Genomic DNA, 11,968 nt, shown 5'->3' with positions numbered 1-11,968 from the left:
AATCTCTCCCTATCTCTTTTCTCTCTTTTTCTTTCTCTCACTCCCATTTCCTCTCCCTCTCTCTCCCTCTCTCTCTCTCTCTCTCTCTCTCTCTCTCTCTATCTCTCCATCTCTGCAGATATATGTTGGGTAAAGGTGCAAAGCGGAAGCTGGACGAGGATGAAGAAGGGCTGGAAGGCAAAGCGCTGGCGGGGCCCGGTGGAGTGGCGGCGGCCCAGTGCCCCCCCGAGGGCCTCCTGTCCCGGGGCGTGTCGTACACGCTGCAGCGGCAGACCATCTTCAACATCTCGCTGATGAAGCTGTACAGCCACCGGGCGCTGAGCGAGCCCAGCCTGCAGCGCCGCGTGCTCATCAACAACATGCTGCGCCGCATCCAGGACGAGCTCAAGCAGGAGGGCGCCCTGAGGCCGCTGTTCTTCCCCCCGCCGCCCGCCCCCGACCACCCGCTGTTGGACGAGGGCTTCCGCCAGGCGTCCTCCTCGCCGACGCTGCCACCGACTGCATCTTTTGGGGTGTTGACGGTGACGGCGACGGCAGGGTCGACAACCACGCAGAGTTCGCCGCCTGCGAACGGACTGACGTCTTCGCAGCCCCCCCTGCAGGCGTGCCTGACCCCTGCGTCCCTGCTGGAGGAGGATGCGGGGGCGTTTGGAGCCTTGCCTCCGCCCCCTGCCCCCTCGTTGGTGCCCTCCTCCTCACCGCTCCTCCTGGGCGCCCCTTGCAGGCCCCTGAGAGACAGCTTCTCCTCGGCACTGGACGAGATCGAGGAGCTCTGTCCATCGGCAGGGGCAGTGTCCGCTCACACGACTACCTCCCTCTCCCCCTCCCCCCTCTCCGTCTCCTCTCCCTCTCCACCTACGCCCCCGTCCTCCGCCTCCTCCCCTCACCCGTCGCTCACCCTCGCCCCTGCCCTCGTCCCCTCCCTGGCCCTGTCGGGCTCGGACTCCAAAGACTACGTTAAAGCCTGCAGCCCAAAACCTGACGTTGTCGCTATGGATACGCTCCCCCCCCCGGCAGAGCTGGACATGAGCTCCTCCCCTTCCTCCTGTAACTCCTCCCCGTCCTCCTGCGCCTCCTCAGGCTTCCTCACAGACCTGGCCCTGGACGACATCCTCTTCGCCGACATCGACACCTCCATGTATGACTTTGACCCCTGCACCACCTCCGCCTCAGGGGGCGGCGCCTCCAAGCTGACTCCGGTGGTGATGGCCGACGACCTCCTCAAGACTCTGTCGTCACCGGGGGTGACGCCCAACCAGCCTTTTAAAATGGACCTGACAGAACTGGACCACATCATGGAGGTCCTTGTGGGCTCATAATAGTGTATCAAATGAGTGCGGTGCTACCAGGACATTGCAAAACTGTCACACTCACACACACACACACACACACACACACACACATACTCTCACACACACACACACACACACACACACACACACACACACACACACACACACACACACACACACACACACACTCACACACTCACATCAACACAAAAGGCCCTAATTTCATTGAGGGGCAACGTAGCTGGCAACATGCAAAGTCGGCCGCGCACTACTTCAAAGTAATTTAATAACGTGGCAAAATCATTTTGCTAATTTTATACCATGAGCGAGTCTCTAAACATGGGTGGGTCAGCGCAATGCCGGGGTGTGTCCGCGCACAGACATGGGAGTTCCTTCAAAGCAACACCCTTTTTCTGTGAAACTTCTAAATGATTTCATGTCAGGCAGACCTCCCGCACAAGAACCTCCGTCTGTGACGTCACGTCTGTGAACTTTACTAAGGTGTGGTCGAACCATTGTGATTGGCTGAAAAAAGAATGACTTCATCGCCACATCCACCTAGTACTCTACCCATTTATGCTTGACTGTGCCCCTGCTTTGTGTCAATGAAATGAGCAAACATAGTTATCCCCATCTATTCTCACTGCTAGTGGCTGATGTGTGAAACCCGGTCATGGTGCTCGCTACCCTCTGACCTAAGGGCCCAGACCGTAGAAGCAAGATGAATCAAAGATTAGTCTTTTTGACGGAAACTTTACACTTTTAATGTTTTGGGCTCATTTTGTACAGTCTGATGTTCCTTTTTTTTGCCGTAACATGAGGCCATTGTAATAAGGAACGATGATGTCACCTGATACTTCTATACAACACTGTGCATGCACTGTGCTCGCCTTTCTCCAACCAAGGGAGGAAAAAAAACGGAACCGGAAGAACTTATGGAACACGCTTCGCTTTCTCGCAGAACCCAGTGCCTTCATCATCATTTGACCAGTCGGTCAGTTCCTGCTGTTTTATCAACAATCTCCACTATCATCTCCACCTTAACTGACAAAAACACATGGCCTGAAGGACACCTGTCTACAGGTAAAGACACATGGCCTGAAGGACACCTGTCTTCAGGTAAAGACACATGGCCTGAAGGACACCTGTCTACAGGTAAAGACACATGGCCTGAAGGACACCTGTCTTCAGGAGAGGACACATCGCCTGAAGGACACCTGTCTCCAGGAGAGGACACATGGCCTGAAGGACACCTGTCTCCAGAAAGAGCAAACACCCCCTCTAGGATACCCTCTGGTTTCTCTCTGCTGGTGCAAGTAATGAACAATTATCATACCTTCCTCTGTTAATATTTTTTTCTGTCTCTACTGTCTCTTCCTTTATTAAGAAAAAACGTGTGTGTGCGCTCTTCTGTGTGTTTGTGTGTGTGTGTGTCTAGGTCTGAGTGTCTGTGTGTTTGTGTCCTATGTAAATATATTTCAGCGTGCAGAGAGATATCCATGAAATGTTTTATTATATTTTTTTTTATAAAATAGTGCTTCTCAACTCCAGTAAGGATTCTGGGACTGCCCTCAAAATGGACTCCAATGTTCTCTCCCTTACAGGGGAGGGGGTGGGGGGGTCTTGCACTCACTGTCTGATGTGCATGGGCCTCGAATTTAGTGACAGCTGATACCGAGAACGGTCAGGCATTCACCTGCAACCACGTTTCACACATTCAATAGAAGAGGGTTAATTCAGTTTGTTTACATGTACAACTGGTGAGGTGTTTGCTGCCAGACTCCTACAGAGTAGAGAAGCCCCTGTGCTGACTGGTATTCATATATGACATCTAAGGAGAGGTGGAGATATAGCAGTATATATGCAATCATCAATCACCTTCACTAAGTCAAGTGTAAATACAATCCAGCTGTTGGCCATAATGTTCCCAAAACCAAATCTTACCTCGCCAGGTGATGTTTTCGAAAAATTGTAAATGTCCAGTGAAACATTCTTGTCATCTTTGAGGCAATCAGAGAGGCACCCATGTGTTCACCTGCCTAGTCACAGACAATACAGTGATATGCCTCAAAACACTAGTGTGGCGTGTGTAGGTATGTACAGCCATATTCGCACAGGATGGAGTTCACGAGTGCTCCACCATTTCTCATCAGCCCTGTCCCATGGCATGCCGACATGTATTAACAGTGAAAGCCCAAAACTAAGCAATGAGTCGGGGTTATTTCAGTCGTCTCTCCGGGTCGTTTTATCATTTTGAAAAGCACAAACGCAGGGGTCCTCTGTGCTCCGACCAGGGTCATGAATAGGACAGGTGTTGTGAAAGGAGGATACTATACAGTCGTCGTAGAGGACAGAGACTATCCATTAGGACCCAATGTCAAATGAAAGACAGTAGGTGCTACTTTCGTGTTTCCTATAGCTTGCGTCTCCCTTTTTTTCATGAATTGCATTTTTTTTGTCCTCAGACACTCCAGCCACTATGGATCTTTATGGCTGCATAGCCAATATGCACTGGGTAGCTAGCGTGGCATGCTAACAGCTGATCACTTTCATCCAATGGGAACCACTGAGCACAATGAAAATGGTTACAGTAGCTTTAGGGACCGTCTGAAAAGTGTACAGATGACTGCTTTAAGAAGGCAGTCCCCAAGCAAGCAAACATTTCAAGGGACCACTTAGAATGGTGGAAATGACCTGCAGAGCACAGTGTATCAACTCAACAATTATGGTGCAGCGTAAAACTGCAAAGTGTTTGTTACTTACAGTCTAGACCCTGTGAAAAACACACGGCTCGTAATGAACTTAATGGATTTATTTCATGGGTTTTTAATTCCATAATTTCATTCAGATTCCATACCTGTAGCTTGGCTCCCCCCTTAACATTAACAATTACTCTCTTGGCAGCCATTTTAGCTGAGGGAACTGCTTTTATGTTCAAACATATGCAACTTTGTTTTTTTTTTAAATGTAATGCCTCATGTGCAAAACTCAGAAACTTTGGGAGGTTAACCCGATAAAAAACGCGTATTAATAATCATCATTTCCTCTGTGTATAAAGAGCACTGGGAAAGACTCACGTTACAGAGCAGTAAATATCTCATCTCTGGGTGGAGTCAGAGAGGCCTCAGCAGGAACCACCTGTGGGTGATATGCAGAATCCAGCCCCAGTGAATGGTGAGATTCTGAGAGCATTTTTATTTTTGAAAAAAAAAGGAGAGTGAAAGGGAGAGAGAGTTCAAAGAGAGCCGAACGAACAATATGATCGACTTGTTCGTCAATTTCATTAATAATGAGTTTGTTTGATTTCTTTCTTTTGTGATGTTTTGGATTTGGAGTGATTGTTTCTTTATTTATTCTTCCTTTTTTCCTGTGTAAATATATTTATTTTTGTTGATGTGAAGCTAACATCTGGATTGTAATGTGTACAGAATGAATGTACGGAATGTACTTTGCTTATAGGAATGTATCATGTATTAAATTGGGGTGGAAGCCATTATTTTATTTTGTTCTAGTTTTTTTCTTGTTTTTGTTTGTTTTGGGGGGGGGGAAAGCATCAGCATCATCATCATTATTGTTTAATTGTTTTGGGAAGGGGCGAGGGCATCTGTACAGGTTTGTGCTCTGGACACTGCGCTCTTATTTAATGATGAGTATTTAAAATGTCCTCGGTTTATTCTCAAAGTGGAAGGGAATGGTGCGTGCAGCAATACTTTAGAGGCTCAGACTCCAAAGCCGAACTACAGAAATACATGTCTATCTGAAGTCACAATGCCAAAATGTGTTTGTTAAGAGGGGGAAGATCTGAATGCTTTCTAACATCAATCTGTTTGTTACAAAATGATGTCACACTTTCTCCAGTCCATGGTTAAAGCCCTTACATTTGGTTAAATGAAGATAGTAGAATGGTTTGGGAGAGTGACCACTGGAAAAGTGTTTATATGTGTGTGTGTAAGTGTGTTTGTGTGCGCGTGTGTGTGTGTCAGAGCAGTTGGAGTGGAAGAAAACTCCTATTCTGCTCAAAAATGAGAGGCTGTATTTTTCACAGACCTTGGAGCTGTGCCTTTTTCTATGCAATATTACCAACATATTTGTCTGAGAAAGAAATAAAAAAAACATCAAGTGATGATCACTGTATTTGCATCAAGGTGTGGACTGTAGAAGATATATTAAAATTGACAGGTGTCTATGGATTTGAAACAGTCTTACTTTTGTAGTTTTATATTATACAATAAACTGTAAAATGAAACACTTGCCTTCTTGTTTGTTCTAGTGTGTTAAAGATCTTTATTTAGCCACCCCAGTCAAAATGTCTTCCACAACTGTCACAAATTGTCCCATTGACCTTTGGCTTAAGGTCAACCTATGTCTGTCATTCTCTCTGTGGCTCTCTGTCTGTATCTATCTCTGTCTCTCTGTCTCTCTGTCTCTCTCTCTCCCTTTCTCTCTCTGTCTGTCTCTCTCTTTCTGTCTGTCTGTCTCTCTCTCCTACATCCACACCGCCATTTGGCACCCATGACTCATGGCTTGCCGGCTGGCGTCTATTTCCAGCATGGGGGCAGCCACAGCTGTGCGGGCCGGGGCTGTATTTAGCCCCCCTGTGCCTGCGTGCTGTTGGTCGGCCCTGCGGGTGGATGGTGGGGTGGCTGGGGACAGGGCTGGGGGGGCGGGGGGCAGTGCCCAGAGAGTGGCATAGTTGCTCTGGGGATTGGGGGAATGGTTTTCCCCTTACGTGAGGCTCCATGGTTGTTTGCAAATGGATGAGTCACACCTCCGGCGATGACTGCAGCATGAACGCGTGGAGTGCAATCGCTCTCTTGCGCTGCCACTCTCTCTAGTACTCGTGTCCTTGTCTGCCCTTGTCTACGGTGTGTCTACATGTGTTTGCAGTGGTGCTCTCTCATCATTTCAAGTTGTGTTTCTAGTAATCTGTAATAGATGTTTAACAACTCTGAACCCTTTAAAAAGTCATAGGTTTTTAGGGCTCATGACGTAAACACCAGAACACTCTATGATGTAGTTTTCTAATGCTGTCCTGAGTGCTCTAAATGCCTTCATATAGCCATTGACATGAGCAGATGTCATTTGGTGTATTTATCCTGATAGTACCATGCTCGTCCCTGTCCTTCAATTCTTCAGTTGTGCTCTAATCTGTAGGAAGCATAAACATCCTTTTCCAACTGCAATGCAACAGGCCTATAGGTTTTCTTTAAAGCCTTTAAAGTCTCAGTCTAAAACTAGTGAGTTCATTAGCTACAAGGCATGCAAAAACCTTGCAAACACCACCAACAGCCCAGTTGGCACTCATAAAAGCTTACTACAATGCTAAATGGTCTATTTTGGTAAAAAAGTTGGCAATGTTGTACAGTGAAAGCTTTTCTTTCATTTTCCTGAGACACAGAACTACATTATGCACAGCCTGAATGACAAGTTAGAACGATAGGTGTGTTTATGTCCTTCACACAAAAACACACCATCAAATTCATTTGGAGATGTATTAAGAGAAACTAGCTGCTTAAAGACATAGCTCAGAAAGTGGTGAAATTGTTGCAAAGTGTTGCGTGTTGCTCTACCTCTGGGTCCCCGTTGCCTTCTCCATATTGAGATGAGATCACATCAGCTGAATGTCAAAGGGAAACCCCGGTTCTGACCTCCTCTTTGAACTTACTACGTGATGACTGTCATGGAGAAAACACATATTCATTTCTGTGCTTTCATTGGTGGACTACAGACAAACCTGCCCTTTAGGTCAAAGAGGGTCATGGACTCTCCACTATCTGTATATGTGTGTGTTTGTGTTTGTGTTTGTGTATGTGTGTGTGTGCGTGTGTTTGTGTGTGTGTGTGTGTGTGTGTGTGTCTGTGTCTCTGTGTGTGTGTGTGTGTGTGTGTGTCTGTGTGTGTGTTTTTGTGTGGGTGTAATCTGTGAAACAGTGCTGCTTAGTTTTCTTTATTGCCTAGTGTGAATTGGAACGTATGCTGTAATGTTAAAGCAAAATGTCTCTGACCTGACCAAATGTTCACTGAACACAAATCAAGGGGCAAGGCAGCATTCCAAAACCCTGCTCACAAAGTGAAACAAGGCAGAAGGAGGGAAGTGTTTTTCATGTACAGGATACCCTTCTAAACCGGGAACCAACCAGATTCTAAGGAACGTCGGCGGGTGAGTTGCTGAGCAGCTGCATTCTTAATTGGATTCTACTCAGTCCACAGAAGGCATAAAGAAGACAGTCTTCATCGTGTGGATATACAGGGCAGGACGAGAGACACCGAGAAGGAGAGACAGAAAGATAGAGAGAGAGAGAGAGCACTCAGCAGACCCCTCCCTCCCTCTACACCCTCCCTCTCTCTCCCTCTCCTGTCATGATGGCTTTGTGCAGATATCTGAATGATCCACCCCCCCCCACGCCAACCCCACCCCATCCGCTAAGGGAGCAAAGCCACGCCTCCTCTCCGCCAACCAGAAGCCGAGCGCAGCAGACACACAGACACTCTCTCACACACACAAACACACACACACAAGCGCGGGAGCGCATGTTTATGTAACACTCTTGGATACTCCTGCCCCCAGTGGTGGGAATGCAAACAGCATTAAGTAGAACTGGACATACAGTACACATCCTCGTTCCTTCCCTCTGACACTCTCTCTCTCTCTCCTCAGTAGACTTTAAAGCATGCACCATTGCACACTCAGATCAATACTGGCCAGCCCAATAGAAATGTTGTCCACAAATCGATAAAGAAGTATGACTTGTACTGAATTGGCATGTAATTCTTTGTAACCTTTGTGTAACCTTGTGTAAGGTGTTCTTCTAGTATACATTATGTAATTAATTGATCCTTTCGCACTAGGTTACATTGGGATTTGCCTGATAGATTGTGGAAGTTTTAAGATAATTAGCAGATGCAACATGTCTATAGTAACTTTAGTTATTAGCACCTTAAAGAACCTGGCACTGACAGTGACAGCGAGGCTTAACTCCTCGTAAAATCTGCCTTTTTCAGAGGCTATGAGTCAAAGGTCTGGTAGTTAATGATTATAGCACGGGACACACCACACCAGTACATGAAAATACCACTGGACACTGGGTTTTCAGCGACCCATAAGTACGATATGGTAATATAGTGAGAACGAGACGCAGGTGATATTCAGGAAAAACATGATTGGGCTGGTGTGTGTTTGTATCAAACTGCATGCACACGTGTTTCGTTTCACATCATCAGCTTGCGTGTACACGTTATACATTCTGAATCAGCATGTTTCTCAATATATGCAAGTCTGTCTAGATACTCTCATGAATGCACGTGTGCAAGTCTGTCTAGGTACACTCATGAATGCATGTATGCATACGTGCATTAGCATGCAATTCTGTGTGCATGTGCTGTCTATGTATGCAAGGAGACAAGGTTGTTGTATATCTATGCATGGATACAGAAATGCATGCCAGTGTTTTGAGTATGTGTGAATGCATGTGTGCCGTCTGCTGTTTGTATAGTCTGCTGTCTCTGGCTCTGTGTGTGAGAGCTGGTTAATGTAGAGGAGAAAGGCCCTGAGAGTCAGGCCAAAGCAGGAAGTCGGAGACAGACCACACACACACACACAGCTGTGGCATGGAAGCAGTGGGTGTGAGGAAGTGTGTGGGAGCATAACATTCTCACTTCAAAAACACACACACACGCAAGCACACAAACACACACACACATACACACACAACCACACAAGAGCACAAACACAAATTACTGACTTCAGGGAGGGCAGAAGGAGAGGTAAACTTTTGCAGTTTTATTCAGTTGCTTTAGAACACTTCTTCGAAAATTCTCAACTTAAGTGCATTCCTCAAAACAATTTGCACAAACAGCACCACACCATGGAATAGCAGCAGACGTCGGTTACTTGCTCAAAATTCTTAGTTTATGTCTCAAAATAATAACGTCAATGAACATGTCCTTCTGTCATGGTTTGTAACCAAGACAGTCAAAATGCTCAGTCCTGATGTCAATATTAAATCATATCCTCTTATTGTTGTCTAATACAGAGTCACACTGTTAATGGGTTTTCCCTCATGCTGGCTTGGCACATCCACTCAGGCTTACTGACCTGAGGTTTTACACTCATTTGCCTTTGAACAAATGTTATCAATCTTAATCAATCACATGTAAACAATCAAGGTTTGAATGACAAGTAATTTAGCAAATTCCAGAAATACCATGTCACTGAAACCGATTAAGCATATGGTTGATATAATGATAACATGATAGAAATGTGCCAAAGCCACTCGGAAAAACTGTACGAGGTGAGCTTTGTGTTTAAAAACACTGCTGAGGTAAGAGCAGCTGGCCTCTCAGACGAGATGTGTCAGGAAAGGAAAAGTGGCCTAATTTCAGTTTGAGCCCATTCGTGCGCTCCTAGCAGAAGACAAGGAAGGAAGAACGAGGGCATGCATTGAAACCAGCTGATCTGGAGATATTTGAACCCATCTGAGAAAGCAAACATGGAGGAGCAAGTTTAAAAAGAGAGATGGTTTAGCTGGTGACAAGACCTGAGATTAACAATCCATCTTTCCCCATCATCCAATTTTTCACTTTTGAAAATAGAGAAGATACCCCAAAGCCAAAGAAAAAAGTACTTGCTTGTTAGTGAAACCCCCCTCCCCCAAATACTGTCAACCTCATGGGCACTTTCTCTTGAGAAAAATACAGAGGAGGGACCATATTGCCAGCTGACCGTTGGTGTCGGTTGGAAGGGTCGGACGTTGGCACCACACAGGCTGGTCTGGGGCGGGTTGGGTCACTGGGCGGCTAGGTTTGTGGCAAGGGGAGGCCATCAGACCTGGCGAGGCGAGCCCAGAGAGCGGCCAGTGGCGGAAGGTCCGTCTGTGCAGCTTTCCGCCTGAACAGGTGAGGAGAATAGAGCAGTGGGAGCGCGGCGCACTTCAGCTGCAGCATTAACCTAATTACACGCCGGCCCTGCTAAATAAACACTTATTAAATTTGCATGCTCAAATACACTTATGACCGGAGCGGGTCCTTCACACACACACACACACACACACACACACGTTCAATACACTCACGAACACGCACCAGACATGGAAATTCAAATGGAGCGTTACAAACATCATAACATTTTTCTTCATTAAACTTTCCAACCAAAGACACGGTCTGCTGAGAGACTGATTGGTTTTAGTTTTCATGTGGAACACATGATCTTTACTTAAAAGAAAAAAAATACGGTGGGATGCTATATGTGACATTTAGTCTGTTGCTCTGACCTCACCGCAATGGCCGATGAAAATACGTTTATTTTATCAAATGCGAAGATTTGAATCTTGGCCTTTTAATCGTGCGTCTGGTCTAGTATTTGCACAAATCAAATCAAAAATACTAGCCTAAATCAAAATGTGACTGAGCGGGGCGGCTGTTTTCAAAATTACATTATTTCATAACGTGTCGCCAATGTCTGTCTAGGCATTTGGCACACATTTCCCCGAGTTTTACTGAACAAGACTGCCCCCTACAGTAACCTCTACTGCCATACAGAGAGATAGATGTTTTGTCCTGACAGTTGTTACTTGACTAGGGAGAAGCAGCAGGCGAGCTTTTGAAAACTGCCTGCGCTGTGTTCATGAATATTTGAAGAGGGCAGGCAGGTGTTTTCATGCCTCTTGTTCTGGAGAGTCAGTCACATCTCAGATTGAGCAGACAGATCCCTCTGCCTTACATAAGATCCCTAAGACCTTAATTGTATTTATAGATCAATTTACAGGGGACCACCACTGACGGCAGATTTGTAAATGATTATCTGGTAGTATCCAATTGTACGGTTTTTTTTTTTAATCCACACTTCGGTTTTCTTACTTTGACTTTGCCTTTAACAAATATGAGGGTGGGTGTTTCAGAAAACATAGATCTGCATATTAATTAATTAACATTCATATTTGTACCTCTTCAGATTGCCACATGGGGGCGGACCTGGGCTGAAATTTTAAGTTTGCCTATACAATTGATGGGTAGGCTGAATGTGCGGTCAGTTTCCGGGCTGTGTTACAATGCTGCTACTAAGGAGGAAAACTTGCAAAAGGACATCTACTAACATCAAACATGTTTAGTTACTGGGCTGGTCCAGTCAACCTGGTCTGTCCTGGTCGAGTGATCATAAGATTTTACGTTTTTAAAAACAAACATCATTATCTGCTGCTGTCCTTAGGGGAAATGTTTGCTCATGTTCAATTTTAGTTGATCAGTAATCTGACGCCATAGATCAGTACAGGCCAGTGGGCTATGGGACCTCTCTGGACCAAACCAAAGTGATGGTCTTCCACACAAGACAATGCTTGAGGCAAGCACCGTACGACAGGTATTCCATAGGCTAGGATATGTGTCCTAAACAGAAATAGATATGCCCACATGTATGTCCTCGTCAGTTTCGCATTCTTTCCACAGAGACTTTATGAGAAACTACCGGCTTTGAACTAAATAACTCCACCTCTAACAGCGGTAGCCTAATTAGGTGAAGGGGCGAAGAAAACCTTGCAGATTAGGTTTTTGAGTAGACGCTGGATTAACCCTCTGTCTGCATGAAGCTATAAACCACGTCAGCAGATTTATACCCACCCCAAAAGGAGCGGTTCTTGGGTAGCATGCCACGAGCTGCCATACTGTAGTTCTCCATTGAACGTG

The 11,968-nt window shown here is 45.9% G+C and overlaps 1 protein-coding gene across 4 annotated transcripts in view; it reads left to right on the top strand.

The window, feature by feature from the left end:
* The window catches only part of sertad2b (SERTA domain containing 2b), a 38,018-nt gene extending 32,521 nt beyond the window's left edge, over window positions 1–5,497 (top strand). For all 4 annotated transcript variants that reach the window (XM_080848741.1, XM_080848740.1, XM_080848743.1 and 1 more), the window contains exon 2: window positions 119–5,497. In XM_080848741.1, coding sequence (XP_080704867.1) covers window positions 123–1,319 — 1,197 coding nt within the window. In that variant the 5' untranslated portion in view covers window positions 119–122 and the 3' untranslated portion in view covers window positions 1,320–5,497. The remainder of the gene's footprint in view (window positions 1–118) is intronic.
* The last annotated feature ends 6,471 nt before the right edge of the window (window positions 5,498–11,968 follow it).

The sequence above is a fragment of the Sprattus sprattus genome, assembly GCF_963457725.1.
Source record: "Sprattus sprattus genome assembly, chromosome: 12".
Lineage (NCBI taxonomy): Eukaryota > Metazoa > Chordata > Actinopteri > Clupeiformes > Clupeidae > Sprattus > Sprattus sprattus.
The sequence above is the reverse complement of the archived record's forward strand: the minus strand, read 5'-3'. Positions and strand labels throughout refer to the sequence as shown.